Source organism: Canis lupus, chromosome 6 (assembly GCF_011100685.1).
Source record: "Canis lupus familiaris isolate Mischka breed German Shepherd chromosome 6, alternate assembly UU_Cfam_GSD_1.0, whole genome shotgun sequence".
Lineage (NCBI taxonomy): Eukaryota > Metazoa > Chordata > Mammalia > Carnivora > Canidae > Canis > Canis lupus.
In genome coordinates this window covers 75,455,508-75,474,773 of record NC_049227.1, presented here as the reverse complement: position 1 = coordinate 75,474,773, position 19,266 = coordinate 75,455,508, and the positions used below count along the sequence as shown (strand labels likewise).

At 40.0% G+C, this 19,266-nt stretch overlaps 1 protein-coding gene across 4 annotated transcripts in view; it reads right to left on the bottom strand.

Moving 5' to 3' along the window:
* Positions 1-19,266, bottom strand: part of PTGER3 (prostaglandin E receptor 3) — a 178,584-nt gene that overhangs the window by 141,228 nt on the left and 18,090 nt on the right. For all 4 annotated transcript variants that reach the window (XR_005361412.1, XM_038541662.1, XM_038541661.1 and 1 more), the window contains exon 2: positions 4,586-4,765. Coding sequence is in view for 3 of the 4 variants with exons in the window: in XM_038541662.1 (XP_038397590.1) it covers positions 4,586-4,765 (180 nt within the window). In the remaining variant the exon portion in view is untranslated. The remainder of the gene's footprint in view (positions 1-4,585; positions 4,766-19,266) is intronic.

Below are 19,266 nucleotides of genomic sequence, written 5' to 3'. Positions count from 1 at the left end.
TAATCATAATGTAATGGTTTACAATTCAACTTGCGCAAATTATAAACCTTTAAATAGAATCCTCGTTTTAGGAATTATAGAATAGAGAATATGTAAAATAAAAACTCTGTGCTCTTTTGCTCTTTAAAAGAATAGAGAACAGGGACAAGTGGGAAAGGAGATGTTACGTAGCCTGTTTTGAAGGTATCGTTCCATCTGACTTTAACATGAATTGTTGATCTCTTTGTAAAAAAAAAAAAAAATTGCCTTGATTCTAGACTTGGGGAAGGTCTTTCTGAAATAGGCATAGTCTCAGTGTTCCCTTTGTCACTCTGAGAATAAGGCCACTCTGCGCTATTCTTTTTGCTTTCTCCAGTTTTATTCAAGGTGGACTTAACCCAAAAAAAGGCATTCAAGGAAGAAGACATGTAAAAGATTTTACTGATAAGTATAGATACGAATTCCTAATAAAATTGAAACCTTTTGGGTGGGAGTAATTCAGCTGACTATAAATTTTCTTATAAAAACACCGCCTATATAAATGATGCCAATCTAATGGAGTTTTAATTTTAAAATTTTCCCTAATTCTCTGTTTCATGCCCAATATGTAATCATCACCAATTAGTTGTCTTAGAATACTGAACTGATACAGCTCTGTAACGAATGTGCATGTGAGTTTTAGGTTGATTTTCAAATTTATAAATTGGCTTTATCAAAATCGATGTTAGGAAACATCACAGATGTGTGTCACCTCTTATTGGAATTTTATTGCAACTCAGATGATAGCCCTCTGGACGTAGCCACAGTATTGAATATTCTTCACTTTCGAATTGATATAATCTCATTCATTGAACAATTCTGCACATTTATTTAAACATCGATTTTAGCAGTTTTTGAGACATGAGAGCACAAAACAGCAATAAACAACATCTCTAAAGATTTGGCATAGGTGATGGTCTAAACTTTTCACATGGGTAAATCACAGAAATTTTAATTTTTCCACATTAAGCTTTTAATATGTTTGTAGGATTAAATACTCTGCAGTCTTTGTGTGTCACTCATCTTCTGGTATCCTGTTTATTTTGAGAGAAGCTTTTGGGGTCAAAGTATTTAAAAAAGTAAGCAAGAATATATGTGCCTAAAATTTCAACAATAGAAATTTTCTCACTTTCTGTCTCTACTTAATCCTAGTAGAAAAGAACCATTAAGTTACTATTGACATGGGAAAATTGAAAGTTAATCACAAATTAGGACTCAAGGCCAAGAGATATATAAAAAGCATAAGTGAATAAAAGGTCTAATTCATTTGAAAATCTATTGTTAGAATATCGCCACAGATTGACCACCTTTTAGAAACACTGTTTTGCATTGAGAGTTTCTAGTTGGTCCATCACTCGATGGCATCGTGGTCCCAGGGTCTCCTACAGTTAACTTTTCCACGAGCTTCCACAATTTATTCTATCACACAATCGAGAGATCTTTAATATAATAAAGGAGTGTGAAGTAGAAATACATGCGCACTTTTGGACTCATCATCATTTAAATCTGTCATGATTAAACACATTTACTTAAAATATCTAGGTGTACAGCATCAGGCAAATTTGGTAAATCTTAAGATAATACGTTTTATTTCTTCCATCTAAAATAGTTTTGAGATATGCGCTACACTGATTTTATTTGAAAAGTCAAATATTCTTATTGAATAGCATGTCATCATTTCCTTCTAGGACACAGCACAGCTGTCTAAAGTCATCATTTAGAATATCAGCACTGCTATGTAAAATCTACAACAGCTGATTGTACCTAAATTTCGACATTGTACTCACTCACTTCTTCCCACGTGGCTTCCCTAGGCCTCTCTTTTTTTTTAACCAATGTTGTCAAGTTAAGAATTGTCATAATTTATTGTCATAATTTATGCACACGTCTTCTTTTCCTGCTCAGACATATACATAGATACACAAAGTATATGAGAATGAATTTAAAGGCCAATAAGCTTAAACTTGGAAACATAAAGTCTTCTGCTGTGACTTCAGATGTCCCCCTCCTGACCACGTCAAGGGCCTCTGTACGACATCTCCCAAATCTATCATCCCAAAGGCTGAAATCATTTGGGACTTATATTTCTTATCAGGTTTTCCCCAGACGAACAAATGGTAACAAAACACATGCCATTTGCATAATTTTCCCTTCTCCACTGCCTTTTCAAACTTGTTGAAAAACTGCCATTTGTCCACTCCTGCCATGTATTCCTGGGCAGAAACGTATTTTGTACTTCAGGATAAGTTTCAGGCTGTTTTTGTCTTTATGCATTTCTGTGTTTTGATGAAAAGTGGTTATTTCTTTGACAGTAATCTCCATTACCATTTGGAAGTATCAGTCCCTTAAATTATTAATACACATAAAGCACTTTGTGGCACAGCAATACGATACTACACACTTGAAGATAAATTCATATTTTTGTAATTAAATAAGCAGAGATCATTCACTTTATCAGTTGGGTGGACTTTAATGGCATGCAGGCCTTCAATCATATGGCAAGCACCTCACTGATGTGCGTGCGTTTTAGCAGCCATTTATTCATTCATTCATTGAATAAGTACTGAACACTTCCTATAGTTCAGGTGTTGTACTAGGTGCTGGAGGGAGAAACGAATCACACTCACACCCTTAAATCCATGCTGTGTGTGTCATAATCTATCTGATTATGACCTGGGACCAGAGGACCATTCAAGAGGTCAAGCCTCTTTACTGTAAGGTAATTTAAGTGCACTTTTTTTCTGGGAAAAGGAGGTAGTTGTGTCTAATTCTTCATAAGGTGGCCTGTGGGATAACCCAATTCTATAGTGCAGAGAGCTTTTACGACAGGGCTGAGTATTAGGTATCATCATTTTTTCTAAAATGTAGGCCAGTGGAACCATCGTGAATTTACATAAACACTCTCAGCAGACCCTGTTTTCTCACTCAGTTTGACATAGTATTTCATAATTATAATAATAAATTGATTATTCTTAACTGACCTAGGATGATTTATATATTAACCTAGTAGATATATGATACTTGTTAAAATCAATTATTCCTTAAATGCCTACGAAACACAGGGGAAAGAGTAGCTACTACAAAGATGTATAAAATAAGTCTCAAATTTTTGAAAACTTTAGGAATGCAGTAACATAAGCTGTAAATTAAAAATCTTTGTGAGAAAATGTTAACGAGTTTGCAAAATGAATGCTCCAAAGAATACAAAGAGCATTTTGTGTAGGCCTCACTTAAAAGATTGTTAAGTTTGTTGGGGAGGTTTTCTTAAGTGCAACTCTCGAAACTTAGTATAATAATCTGCTTGTGCTAAAAAGATATCAAACTTAACTATGAAGGTTTGTACACATGTAGAGTTTAAGAAAAACATATTAATATTAATAAATATTTATATACAGAGCTACTTTGAAGAGAGAAGAGAGAAAGTGCTGCAAGGGGTCGATACTATTAATTTTCTTATTCTATAAATAGGTCAAACTATGGAAAGTCTTCATGGAACCTTCAAAATATTTATTGGTCCTGGAATCAGAGTTAGTATTTAAATATCCAAAAGACTAGAGAATACTTCTGGTGGAACAATCAGGGAAGATAATTAACCAAAGCACCTATAGTTAGTTCACAAATCAGTTCGTAAATAGCATTTTGAAAAATCACTTCACTGACTCTCATGATCAGATTTATGAATCTCATCCAGGCTTTTAGGAATTAAAAATGTATTCAGAAAGGAGAATACTTAGTCATTTGGATAGTCACAAATCCTGTCATATTTCACATACAAGGAATTGGCTCTTATTTAGATAATGAGCAAACCTAATTACCAGCACAACCAAAACTTACACTTCGTAAGTTCAGCAGATAATTTATGTATTGAGCAATATATACATCAGTACCACTGAATATTATGGATATAGTATACGTTTTTTTTAATCCTAATGACATGGAGAAGAAAGAAAGAAAGAAAGAAAGAAAGAAAGAAAGAAAGAAAGAAAGAAAGAAAGAAAGAAAGAAAGAAAGAAAGAAAGAAGAAGGAAGAAAGAAAATGCAGAAGACCAAGGTCTTTGAACAGAGACAAATTTTTGCCTATCTTCGATGATCAATGAATTCAATCCCCCGTGTACTCAGTAACACCGGATGGTTAACTTTGCCCAACTCATCTCTACCGCAGACCAAGATCATTTGTAAAAAAAAAAAAAAAAAAAAAAAAAGTTTTCATCTCATAAATAATCACATATTCGGCTACAAATGGCAGAGACCCCAAAACACTGGACTGGAAAATATTAATATATTTTCCTCTGTTTGTGTTTCAATACTTTTGGCACATAGGGGATTATCTATGCTTCTGAGACCATTCAGCATTGCATCAAAAATTCTCCTTCAATGCACAAACAGCGGCATGCCAGAGATGCCTAAATTCACAGTAAAGTTTACGGCTACTTGTTGCCAAAAGCTGTGGACATGCAAGTTGATTAGGAATTCTCTTTCATGCTCCTGTCTGTATAATTTCATTGGATAATGAGATAGGCTGCCCTTTCTGTCCATCATTAGAGCAGCTGGAGACAGCATTTGCTACCTGACAAAACTTTCGAAGAAGGATCTTTCTTAGCAGCAGATAAACCCAGGGATCCAAGATCTGGTTCAGTGAAGCCAGGCGAACAGCTATTAAGAAGAAGTTGCATTCTTTCAGCTTTTCGGTGTGAGTCTTGCAGTGCTCGACTGATGTCTGATTGAAGATCATTTTCAACATCATTATCTAAGAAAGAGGGACAAAGAATTGTTCCAAACATTAACAAGGTCACATGCATCTCCTCTATGCAGTCCTTTGCACAAAGTCTACAGTAAGTTGGTTGTTAGATGGAAATGATTGATTCAGACAAACTTTATACTCACGGGACATAGCCCTGAATTAATACAAGACATTCCTAGAGATTTTCCCACATTTTCGGCATTTGACATGATGCAGATTTTTTTTTTAAGATTTTTATTTATTTATTACTGAGAGACACACACAGAGAGGCAGAGACACAGGCTGAGGGAGAAGCAGGCTCCCTGCGGGGAGCCCAATGCAGGACTCGATCCCGGGACCCCAGGGTCACGCCCTGAGCCCAAGGGAGATGCTCAGCCCCTGAGCCAGCCAGGCGTCCCTATGATGCAGCTTTTTATAAAAGTGCATGTTCTCGGGCTCTTGGTCATTGGGGCTTAAGAAGCTTGAAATCTCAAAAACACATCTCAAAAGTAGCCAAAGTCATCTGTCTTGTCGTAGAAATTACCAATAGGGTTGACACCCTGATGAGAGCCAACACTTCAACAAACCAAAACATATTTAATCTTAAACGTCAGTAGTTCTATTTGAAAAAAAAATTACAGAAAAAAAGTAGAAGCAAAGAGGGGAAAATAATACTTCTTGCGAGCATTTTCTGAATCCTTACAACTTGCCAGGACTGTGTCAAGCTCTTCACATGCACAGAATAAACAGTGAGGACAGTATTATTACTGTCTCCTTTATACAACCACAGAAGCCAAGTTAAACCTCGATGTGAAATGGCTGAGCCAGACGCAAACGAGGTTTACTAACAGTCCTTGACATACGGTGCTTGGCTTCTTTTTGTTTTTGTCTCTCCCTCCTCACCATGTATGCACACTAGACTGTAAATTCCTGGAGGGCAGGATTTGGGACCATTTTTCCTCCCACTATTAGTATATTCCCAATACTTAGACCAATACTTAATAGATAGTGCTCAATACATATTTGTGAAAAAATATATGATGCATATATGAATATATGATACGTACCATGTATTAATATATTTAATGAAAAAATATGTGTGATTTCTATAGGAGCAAAAAATGAAGTTTCACAGACATCTGAGAGGTTTTGAAGCTCGTTAATAATCGGAAAAATGCAAATTGTGAGAAAACAAGAAGTCATTTTACACCCACTAATTTGACAAAACTGAAGAAATGAGACTTTTCCAAATGTTAGTATGGATGTGGAGCAATAAGGGCTCTTTCACACACCACTAGCTGGGACGTGAACTGGAGCAACCTGCCTGGAAAATACAATGAGCACATTTCATCTGTTACCTGCCCGCAGTCCTACTCCCAGGTATATTCCATCCTGAACTCCTGCACCAGGAGCTGTATATATAGCTGTTCATTACAGTGGCACTCACAATACCAACCAACCAACAAAACAGAAACACCCCAAAGCCAAACACGGGTTCACATTTGCAAGCAAAGAAAGGCGCTGACGTTATAACTGGCTCCTAAATTCACCTTTCTAATGGTGCACAACTATTAAGCACTTGAAATGTGGCTGGAACAAATTGAGATGTTGGAAGATATAATTATTATATAATGAAATGATAATATTTTTGATATGTTGTATCGAAAAATGTATTATTAAAATCAGCATCGCTTCCTTTTTTTTTTTTTTTTTTACTTTTTAAAAAATGTCACTACCAGAAAATGTAGGATTATATACGGGGCTTGCATATGTTGCTCATGGTACGTTCTATTGAACCCAAGATCTCTCTTGAGGCCTGCACTTACTTGGATGTCTGTCCTTAGGTCACACAAATAGAAGTCACTATCCCTGAATGAACAAAGCACCCCAGACCACAAGCCCAGAATCCCACAACGGCACTTGCTTATTATACAGTCATCCTGGCCCCACATGCCAGTTATCTTCCAATCTTTCTTTGGCCTCATCCTCTTCGATGCCTTTTGCTCATATTCCAACTTCATCCTGGTTCGGCAACTCCACTCATCTGAATCGCAGCGATAATAGACACCCAGATGGTGACACAGATGTCATCACATCACAGATTCAGCATCCTAACTAGATTCCAGCTATGAAAACTTCAACTTAGGGACGCCTGGGTGGCTCAGCAGTTGAGCATCTCTCTTTGGCTCAGGGTGTGACCCTGGGGTCCCGGGATCAAGTCCCACCTCGGGCTCCCTGCATGGAGCCTGCTTCTCCCTCAGCCTGTGTCTCTGCCTCTCTCTCTGTGTCTCTCATGAATAAATAAATAAAATCTTAAAAAAAGATAAAAAATTTCAACCTGGTCTTTTTGGACAAAATTGGCCCACAGATTCTTAATCCAATCACTGGCAAAGGACACAGAAATTTCCAGGTTTCACTTAGAGGACAAATTCATCCCCGGGGCTTACACCATGGTCCTTGACCACCGTACCACCTACTACCTGAACAAAATTATGGTTCTATAAACAGATAAGAACAAGGGAGTGGGAAGGCAACCTGCAGTCATATATTCTTATTCTAACTTCTTCCAAAGGGATTTTTTCCAAGGGATTTATTCAGTAAAAGTAAAAACAACTGTATAAATAAGTCAATGTTCAGCAAAGCATTATCTACACTTGTAAGAAACTGTAAACACATAAATCTCTAACATCAGGAGCAAAGCTTAGTAAAATATGGCCTATTTATATAGTAGTACATGTAAGCATTAGGTGAAGGCAGAATATAGATAGTTTATGTACGTAAAGCTATATAGTTATTATAATTAAATTATGTGAAATACATAGACTTGTGGAAGGCAACGGAATTATTATTATGAGACAATAACTTACCATTAAACGAGCATTAAATTATTTTTAAAAACTGTGTGTACTTAAAACCACTTGCAGCAATGAATGAAAGGCTTTTCTTTAAAGGAAGCTGAAGATAACTGCCTTCATTAATAAATACGAATTATCATATGCCAATCTAAAAAAACTAAGTAAATGTACATCAGGATATTCTGATGCTGGGTCTCAGTCCTGTGAACAGAATGCCACTCTCGGGGTGCACACAGGTGGCCGCCAAAGGCATCCACGACTCAGCCCCTGGGACCTGTGCCTATGTCATCACACGTGACAAAAAGGCCCCCTGCTGATGCGATTCACCCTTGATGTGGGGAGACTTCCCTGGGTGACCTGGGTGAGCTCAGTGTCATCACGTAGGTCCTTAAACCCTGAGGCTTTTGTGCAGCTGCGGTAAGAGGGAGCTCTGTGGGCAGGAGCACGGCCAGAGGCGTACAACACTCCAGACCCAACACACGGGACGGGACCCACGAGTTGAATTAAGGAGTGGAGACGGCTTCCAGAAACCGAAAAAGGGAAAGAACCAAGTCTCCGGGTCTCCTTCAGAGCTTCCAGAAAGGAATGCAGCCCCGTGGACACCTCGATTTTAAGCCAGTGGGATCCACGTTAAGCCCCTAACACAACTGTAAGAGAACTCGGTCTCGTGTTAGGCCATACGTGGCTACTAATCTGTTAGGGAACAACAGGAGACACTGGGCTCCCAGCAGACGTGGAGAGGGCACAGGGAGGAGGCCGATGCTTGAAAATGATTTACTGACTCTCAGACATAAAACATCTCAGCAAGCCCGTTTACTTTGTTCACTTTCTTAAGAAACTTTCTTTTTTTTTTTTTTAAGATTTTATTTATTTATTCATGAGAGACACAGAGAGAGAGGCAGAGACACAGGCAGAGGGAGAAGCAGGCTCCATGCAGGGAGCCCAATGCAGGACTCGATCCCGGGACTCCAGGATCACACCCTCGGCCCAAGGCAGATGCTCAACTGCTGAGCCACCAGGTGTCCCTAAGAAACTTTCTTTTAAACATAAGGTAAAAGTAAGCTTCATCCCAACTCCTGCTTAAATAACCTCAATTTCTAAACTTGCATCATGTACAAGTGAACTCTCGCTATTCTAGTAACATCAGTTAAATTTCAGTGTGTTTGATAAAAAGGTATAAATTCATATTTTCAGTTTGCCTTTAAGAAAAACATGTGTTTACTAATTCTTTTTTTTTTTCATCCTCCCTTTTATAAACTATTGGAAAGGTTGTATCTTGCTCTTTTAATCCCTCACCTCATCCAACAGTTCAACATATTTGATGGCCCACCATCTTCCAGGAAGTGCTCTGGGCCTGGTCTAGAATGATCTAAAAACTCGGGGCGCCTGCGTGGTCCAGTTGGTTAAGGCTCCGACTCTCGATTTCCACTGAAGTCATGACCTCAAGGTCATGAGATCGAGCTCCACGTCAGGCTCAACACTCAGCGTGGAGTCTGCTTGAGATTTCCTCTCTTTCTCTGCTCCTGTTCCCCACTCTCGTGCTCTCTCTCTCTCTTTCATAAATAAAATCTTTAAAAAAGAAACTCATTAAATTACTCTTCATTTTTTTAATAAAATAAGGTATAAAAATTTTTCTACTTAGAATCAGGAAAATTGGGATCCCTGGGTGGCGCAGCGGTTTGGCGCCTGTCTTTGGCCCAGGGCGCGATCCTGGAGACCTGGGATCGAATCCCACGTCGGGCTCCCGGTGCATGGAGCCTGCTTCTCCCTCTGCCTGTGTCTCTGCCTCTCTCTCTCTCTCTCTCTCTCTGTGACTATCATAAATAAAAAAAAAAATTATAAAAAAAAAGAATCAGGAAAATTAACAAAATTAGTAATTAAAATGGGACTTCAGTCATTTTACACAGTCCTCCTTCATTATTTTAAAATTAGTTTTTATGGGGCTAATAATTTTAAATTATCATTGGGCTGATATAGGTTTCATATGCCTACGTTGATTAGTCCTCTGTAATTTCCCATAATTCACTATGGACAATGCAGTGATTATGAAATTAGGAGACCAAGCTCTGTAAGCAATAGCTGGCGCACAGGGAGAGACACTCCAGCTTTTCCTGGAAATTATGAGCTGTGCAATAGGACAGTAACTAGAATTACAGGCAGTAAGCATGATACTGAGATTTCCAAATGTCCACGGGGATGGAAGTGGGGCTCCCAAGTCCATCTAATATTGAACATAAATGCAAATTAACATCCATCTGTTGGTTTCCCTATATTTAAGGAGCTTACCAGCAATTACAGTTTTTGCAGATCTTGTTCAGACGCTCAGACTTTGGGAGAAAACCTTTGGCATGAATATGCAGATTTCTGGTGGAATTAATTTTTCCTATCAGTTCCATTTAATTCCTCACACAGGGAAAAAGAGACAAACAAAAACCAGGGTGCTTGGGCAGCACAGAGGCTACTTTTCTTAGCAGATGCATGAACGCTCTCTGCATGACCGCTCCTCTGAACAGCCTCTCACCATGATCTGGTCAAGGGACCGGGAAGGTTAATTCTGGTGGCCCAGGACGCAGCCCTTCGGCCAGCGGCGACCTCAGACTCCACGCGATTGTCCCTGCGTATCAGCAGGAATAGAGAGCCCCTCCCGCCCCCCATAACCAGGAACACCACCGTCTCAGCGTCCCCTAAACCCTCCGTCCCTGCCGAGGGTCACGGGCAACTAGTGTGCTCCACCTAAAGGTAAAAAGCGACCTCTCTCTTCCCCAGTGATCGTGACCTCGTACATGTACACAGCGCTACGCAGGGAGGCGGTTCTTAACACTCTGCCTTTGGATTTTGTTTTATTGCAGCAGGATTTGCAACCACACGTTTAAAAATCTTCAGTGCCTCGCTTCTTAATTCAAAAATGCTTTGAGTTATAGGTCATAAATATCTATTGAACATGATAAGTGAGCAAACCCAGAAAAATTAACTTGCGGGGGAGGGAATAAAATTGGTAACTTGCCCTCAGGCTCCATTTGGAAGCTTTTTAAGCGTTTCCACTTTATTCCTAATGTGCGTGTATAAGAGAATTTTCCTCAGAGCCAATTTTTATCTACGATGTTTTGTTTTTCATAATCCTCCGTGGTTAGGCTTTGGGAGAGTAAGTAACCTGCTTTACTGGAAATGCCCTCTATCATTTGATAAATGTACTATGAAATATACGCTGAAACCAGTCTGGGCCCTTTAAATCACATAATGACATAATTTGAAGGATTATCATGGGAAGAAGCTTCACTGTAGATTCAAGAAATAATTGCAGTCTTGCCAGTCTGGTTACAACTCTGTTCTCGGGCTCCCAAACCATCTCAGTACTCTATACTCCACTGTCTCAGAAGCTTCTCCTGCCTTATCGAATCTCAAAGCTGAATATAAACAGCTCATAAACATGTTTTTAAAAGGTTACTAGAAGTCGCGTTATTTCATCATACTATTATGTAATTTCATAAAATTTTTCAAAACAGTGATGAACTAAGAATCAGAAGAAATAAATTGTACTGCTGGCTCCGCCACCCTGCGTGAGTTCAGGCAAAGCCACTTACCCTCTATGCTTTCATAAACCCACTAGGAAACAAAAGTGCTGGCCCAGGAGGCCCCTTCCATATACCTCTGTGGTTAAGTTTTTTTCTTTTTTTTTTTACGAAGTTCTGCAGCAAGGCTGAAAAGTGAACAAGGATTTAATGCGAAAACGAGAAGAACCCAAAAGGTAAAAGGGTGGAAACAAAAGACAAAATTTCCCTTCAGGAAAACCCCAAAATGCGTCTTTTGGAAAACAGAGGACGCAGGAAAGTCACGAAGTTAGAAAATGGACAAACGAAAACTACAAGGGGCTGGATTCATAAAGCTTTTGGGGAACATATTTTTTAGAAGTAGCTGACTTCGGCAAACACACTGACCAAGAGTTAGAGACCCACCATGGATCTGACTCAGCTCTGCGTCTAGGCTGGGGACCAGTTACCTAACTTTGGATCTTAACGTCTCCCTTCTCCAGAACATGATTAATACGTGTTTACTGAGTATCTGCTCCATCTAGTAATGCAGCTGCAAAAATTAAAATGAGGTGAGAATAATTAAAGTCTTCGATACACAAATTATACGTCTTCCCAAGCCCCAGGCTATTGCCCTATTGCGTATGCTTCCAGAAGAGAATGATCTGACGTTCAGGGATGGAACAGCGGATGCTTGCAGAATACTAGGGAATGAACTGCTAGAAATATATGTCTGCTTTCCTTAAATTTCTGCTCAATAGGGGCACCTGGGGGGCTCACAGTGGAGCGTCTGCCTTTGGCTCAGGGCGTGACCCCGGGGTCCTGGGATTGAGTCCTGCATCGCGCTCCCCTCCCCATGGGGTGCCTGCTTCTCCCTCTGTCCTGTGTGTCTCTCATGAATAAATAAATAAAATCTTTAAAAAATTTCTGCCCAATAGATTGTATTTTTTAAAAGGCCAAAAAAAAAAAAACCCTCAAATTTGAACTTTAAAGATGTTTGCTAACGTAGAACCATCGCGCGATCGCCGCACAGAGCACCTCCAAATCATAAAGAAGCCGCAGGGGGGGTGGGAGTGAATGGGTGACGGGCACTGGGGGTTATTCTGTATGTTAGTAAATTGAACACCAATAAAAAATAAATTAAAAAAAAAAAAAAAAAAAAGAAGCCGCAGGCCGCCACCGCTTTATTTAGTGCCTGGCAATTACCGTCTCCTTTCAGGTAGTACGGACGGTGGCTTCTGTGCGACCGGGCTGCAGTAGAGGCCATTCCCTATGGTACGTCTAGACAAATACCTTTCTGTTAGAACAACAGTCAAAAAATGTCGATGATTAAGTAAGTATTCAGATTCTGGCTGAAAGGGGCAAGTTGCTTCCTTGGATTACAGGTGATAAATTAGGTCTGTGCGATACATGTCAGAAGAGCTCTCTTGACTACATTTCAAACCTGTGTATCTCAGATGCCAAGTGATAAAAGTCTAGAAAATACGTCTCTGCCAAGTTTAAAGAACATTCATCCTTGCAAATACTTAGATTTAAGAGTTTTCTTTTTTTCTGCCAAAATACAGTTTCACCTAAACCCCAAATGCTGAATCCTATCACCCACTCAGAGATCCACTGCACTGGTGACAATCACAGCACACAAACTTGTCCAATCACTGTATCACACACTTGGAACTAACATAACACTGTGTGTCAACTACCCTCAAGAATTTTTTTTTTTTTCTGAAGAGTAGTGAAATGATTAAAGAAGGAATCAGAGATGTGGACCAGGTTTTGTGTGCAGGGATATTCACGTCCAAAGAAAACTAGGAAAACTGAAAAGGCCAACAATAAGGCACAGGGCACAGTTCAAATTAATGGGGCATCCACTGATTTGCATAACATACATGTATTTCAATGCTGCCATCTAAAATTACATTTTTGAAAAATATTTCATAACACGAAGAAATACTCAGGATGTTAAAAATAAAAACAAATGAGCATTACATAGTATAATTCAATTTTAAAGACATCTCCAGGTGGGAATTAGGGCAATTTCTATTTTCTTCCCCAAATGCTCCATAATAAATGTGTCATCATTTGCACACCTACAAAAGAAGCATTGAATGTAGAGTAGCTGGAAGCATCCATATAAATAATAAATATTAACTATTAAATAGTTGATTGGTAAGATGTTAGTGTCACGATCCAGCCTGGAACCATCACACGGTCATTTATTTGAATTCTTAGGTAGTCGACGTGTGCATAATTTAGCAACTAATAGGTAAACAGTCTGACACTCTATAATTGATCCGAACGTTTAAGTTAATCATCAGATTCATCAGATTCATTATGGTTTTATTAAAGGGAATGTGATGTTCAGTGGTCAATTACTGGCTTCTGTGATTCATGGACAGCACAGCCACCACATGTAGAAGAATCTTTCCCTGCGCCGCAGCCAGTACGCAATGCAGGCTGATTGTGGTTCTAACCTGATCTAATAAATTCTTATTTATCTTGATCTCATGTCAAAACGACACTCCCTTCTGGAGCTCTGCTGTGGGAGGACTTGATCTCATCGAGGGATCCGCATAGACACATGTGGTACTTGGGATGAGCACTGGGTGAAGAGGGGCAGGTTGGGGTCTCTCTCCATCCATGGTCTCCGACCTTCCGACCTTGTGTCACCCCCTAGTCACCTCTCTGTCTCTCCTTCATTCACCACAGTGGCTACGTCACACACTCTCCACCGTCCTTCACCTCCCATAGGAAACCCCCTGTTGAGGGGCCTCTCATCTCCTACCACCAAGCTCAGCATCTAAGGCCAACGTTCCTCCTTGCCTCTCATTCAGACAGAAGAGGTGTCCATCCTCTACCTAAGACCATCTCTCCAGGGCTCTATCTGCGCCCCGGATCTCATCCATCACGAAGGCCAAAGGCCTTAGTTTGTCAGTTATCTCTTTCTTGTTTTATCTTTAACTTTTGGCTTTTTCCCAAAAAGTCACAGATTCAGATCACATTAACATATCTGAATTTCTCCAACCTCGAGAGAAGAAAAACGCCCCTGGAGTTCTCATCTCCCTACATACACTGCTCCACGAGTTACAGCTGAATTCTCAAGAGTTGTTTCTCTTCCTTATCTTTACATTCATTCTTCCTTTTTAAAGATTTTATTTATTTATTTTTATTCGGGAGAAAGCGAGGGTGAGAGAGCATAAGCCAGGGGAGCGGCAGAAACAGGCTCCCCGCCAAGCAGGGGGCCTGGTGCGCGGCTGGATCCCGGGACCCTGGGATCAGGGCCTGAGCCAAAGACAGATGCTTAAGCAACTGAGCCACCCAGGTGCCCCCTCAGATTGATTCATAAACGTACTCTTGCCTGGCGTCAGTGCCCACAAATCCTCAAGAAGTGCGATGGCCAAGACCACCAACAAGGTTTTCGAAATCCTCTAGACACTTACAAAACTTTCTGGAAACAACCTCTTGCCTAAGACTCAGGATGTCAAATGTCCAAGTTGCCATTTCCAAATATTCCCAAGTATTCAAGCTGCCGTTTGGGTTGATTTCTTACTAATCTTCCTGCCACCTGGGCGATCCTTCGCAGTCTCTTTTATGGCTCCTGTTTCTCTACCCATCCTGAGAATGTCATTGTTTTGGGTTCCAGCTTAAGTAATGGGAGGTTGCCTCCCTTTCTTGCTGTGTGTAGCCCCGGCGGGTGACCTCTTCTAACGGCCTCAAAATCCATCCTTGCGCTACAGGCCACACCTCTTCTCGGAGCTCCAGACTGACTAATTTAGCTGCCTGCAGCAAGCCCAGCTCTGCTTAGGTGTCTTACATCAAATCCAACCGGCTCCAAATTGACATTTTTATCTTCGTCAAAGCTGCTTCTCCACCAATCTTCCCTATTTCAGCGAACCCAGCTCTCTGAAACAGAAACCTAAGAGCTATCCCGGATTCATCTTGATTCATCTCTCGCTGTCTCTCCCTGGCCTGTCTCTCTCCTCCATTCCACCTCATTATCCGTGCTTCCTCACACCCAACCGATCACAAAGTCTCCCATTACCTTCTCGATGTGTTTTAAACTATCATTTCTCTCACCTCCACTCCCGCTGACCCTAAACCCGCACCACCCCCCTCTCCTGTCTGAACTACTGCAATGGGCTACTACACGACCTATGACCCTCCATCCCGGGGGCCCCTCCGTGCTGCTTACAGGGGATGCTCTTAAAATGGAAAGTTGACTGTGTTATTCCACTTGGAAAAGTTCTTTCAATACTTCTCATTGTCCTGAGTAAAGGCTTTCAATGAACACCCACCACTCAGCCCCTGCCGAGCTCAACAGCCTAAATTCTCACCATTCCTTGCCCTCACGTCCATATTCCAATCACCCTGAACCTGTTTGAGGTCTTTAAAAGTGTCAGGTTCATCTTGCTCCTGAACTTTCACAAACGCGGATCCCTAGGTCTTATAATTCTTATCCTCTCCTCTACTTCACTAATTTCAACCTAGTTTTTGTGTAGACTTGAAATATCAAGTTATTCTGGTGTTTCCCTTGCCAAAAGCCTAGTAGATAAGTTTTGATATAGACTCCCCCAAATTCTCTACTTCCCTTATTGCCCTGAAATATTTGATATTGTTGCTTGTTTTTTTGTTTTGTTTTGTTTTGTTTTTGTCGTTGTTGCTTGTTTTTAACATCAGTCTCTCTTAATAGACTTTGCTATAAAAGTAGGGATGATTTCAGTCTTTTTAGGTGTATCTGAGGAAGGACCTAGCCCAGAATTTATTACATTGTAAATTTATACATATTTCTGAATTAACTAACGAATGGATGAATGGTAGAAAGAGGACTCCTTAGGGTGCCTGGCTGGCTCAGTCCATTAAGTGTCTCCCTTCGGCTCAAGCCATGATCCCGGGGTCCTGGGATGGAGCTCTGCACTGGGCTCCCTGCTCAACGGGGAGCCTGCTTCTCCCTCTCCCTCTGCTGCTCCCCCTGCTTGTGCTCTCTCTCTCTGTCAAATAAATAAACAAGATCTTTTTTAAAAAAAAGAGTAACTCCCTTCCATTTGGGTGTACCAGATTCTAGAATTTTTATCTAATGTATGAATCCACTAATATTTATCCCTACTCAAGTCTTTGTGTTGTTGTTATTGTTTTTTCTGTTATTATAATTAGCCCGGATAACAGCTTCAATTTAGGTACTAATGAATTTTAAGTCCATCTTATCCCTCGTGATTTTAAGTAGAACATTCGAAGTTACAGCAGTAACCTGGAAGAAGCTGGAGGGCTGCGTTGTAGAATCAACAGAAGCAAATATTTAAAATAAAACATACTAAGTCTATGAGAAAGGAAAAATTCTTGGTGTGTATTTAATGACAATTTTTCCAGAAATAGACCTCAAGACAAACCCAAAATAAGGCATGCATACCAATACAGTCTGTAATAAGTCTGTATTAATATCAATTTTTGATATATAGTAAGTCAAATTTCTTTTATTATTGTAAAAATGTCACATAGGATGCTAGTGCTCCTTGCTTATGAAATTCTTGCCCACAAATATGAGACTGTATCCTGTAACTATATTATAAGGAGTACTTAAAATACCCTTCAGAGTCTAAGAGAAAACACATTGAGAGCAGCCTCGTGACACACCTTCACAATCAGTCTTTTCTACACCATGTATGTGCCAGGGGAAAACTATTAAGTGCCATGTGTCACTTACATTATAAATGATAAGCTTTATTTTTCAAAAGGTTCTTCTGAAAAGATTGTGCTTTTTGTTTTCAGAAAATCAGACTTTACAAAATCACTTGAAGTTAGCACTTAAAATTTTGTACCAGGTTTGAGGAAAGTTTAAAGAAGACTGAATTCACATTTCAGGGGATGTAGGAAAATGGAAACTTGTAACTTGTTCATCCTCCATGTCTTCCCCCCTTAGGCTGCTTTTGTCTCATCTGTTGGTTTAGTTGGATTGGTACCATTTGGTCCGACAGCTCAGTAACTAATAAGAACCAGAAGAAAGCAAACATGAGGGCGAAATCTATTTTTCCCATGACTCAGAAGCCAAACTCCTCTGAAGACTATGGATTCCTAAGAGAAGATAACCAAATCCCAACCAAACCCATTAGCTCCCTCTCTCCTTAACATGTGAGTTCCATTAAGGCATTTTTTACCCCACTATTTAGCTTCCCAGGGAAGACCTTCAGCAAATAATTACAAAATCATTCCTATTACTATCTTAGGGACTTTTACTGACTTCATTTTAGACTGTATTTGATATAAGTATTTTCATAAATGTTTTTACAGGAATTAGTGAATAGATTTTATTGGGATTTCCAGCTCCCTACCCACTGGACCAGAACGGTTCTGTTTTTGTCTGTTTCTCTAAAGAGGTTTTTTTTAAATCGTTTCTCTAGCTAAAGCAATTGGAAAGTCATTGGCCTAATGCAGCTCTGTCCAAAAGAAATATAACTCAAGCCACAAATGAGAGCCACATGTATGCTTTTAAAGGTTTATAGTAACGACATTTAAAAGAAGCAAAGAGCACTGGGTGTTATTCTGTATGTTGGTAAATTGAACACCAATAAAAAATAAATTTATTATTTAAAAAAATTAAAAAATTAAAAAAATTTAAAAAGAAGCAAAGAAACATGTAGAATTGATGTTAGTAAAATATTTTAATTTACCAAATATATCTGAAATACTATTCCCATATGTAATCAATATAAAAATCGTTGAGGCTTTTTTACTTTTTTTTTGTACAATAGTGTTCAAAATCTGATGCGTATTTTATCCTTATATTTGTATTTCACACTCCCAGTTTGGAGTTATCACATTTCAAGTGTCCAGTAACCACACGTGGCTAGTGGCTACCACAATGGACAATGCAGGTCTAGGGCTTTATATTTTTTCTTTTTTTTTTTTAGAAAGGGAGAGGGAGAGTGCATGTGCATTGTATGAGCTGGGAGTGGGGCGTAGAGGGAGACCGAGAGAGAAAATCTTAATCAGGCTCCACACTCAGCATGGAGCCAATGCAGGATTTGATTTCACAACCCAGAGATCATGACCTGAGCCAAAATCAAGAGTCGGACACTTAACCCACTGAGCCACCCGGGTGCCCCAAGGGCTTTATCCTTTTTGAGGGCCTTTCACATACATTCTTTCAACTAAACTGCATAGGTCTCATCTGTAGTTGGATGAGACCCAACGTTGGCTGCCTACCCAACGTCCATTCTTCCATCTTCCCTTCTCACCACTACGTGGATTTGCATTGGAGCCCAGGTACCCCAGAGTGACTTTATCGCTGAATACTAGAATGTGTCTGGATCCGGGATGATGAGGTGACCCCAGACTGGGCAATGAGCTCCGAGAGGAAGTTCCCTGAGGATATCTGGGAAAAAGTCTCTACATTTTTTAGGATTGAGCCATAGAAAAACACCACTTCTTACTCCAGCTAGAAGTGAACTAGAAAAACATGTACACTAGTCTCCAATAATAAACAGAGGATACACTGCAAGATACCCAGTGAATACCTGAAACCGCAGAGAGTTCCAAACCCCATAACTACTCTGTTTTTTCCTATATACACATACCTGTGATAAAGGTTAATTTATAAATTAGGAACAAGAAGAGATTGACAACGATAGCGAATAATGGAATGTAATCATTGTAACAATACAGAATAATAAAAGTCCTGTCAATGTCGTCTTTTTGTCTCAAAATATCTTATTAGACTGTGTTCCCTGACCTTCCTGCCATGATGTGAGATGGTAAAATGCCTGTATGACGAGATGAAGTGAGGTGACGCAGGCATTGGGACGTAGCGGAGGCTACTCCTGGTCTTCTGACCATACGTCAGGAGGAGGATCATCTGCTTCTGGACCATAGTCTGCTGAATAGAGGGACGTGAACCTGGGGATCGAGGCTGGGAGGGGGGAGGCTGCTGTCCTATCGACCACCCTAAAACCGGAGGAGAACATGCCCTCGATAGGACGCGGCCAACGCTGTGGACTGCAGAAGACGGGACAAGCCTCGGGCCTTGACGGCAGTGCTAAACTTCTGGATCAACCAACTCTGAAGGCTGCCCTAACTCTGGATTTGCAGTTATGTTTTTGTTGTTGTTGTTGTTTTTTTTTATTCTAGAGCCAATATATTGTTTCATCTCTAATAACAA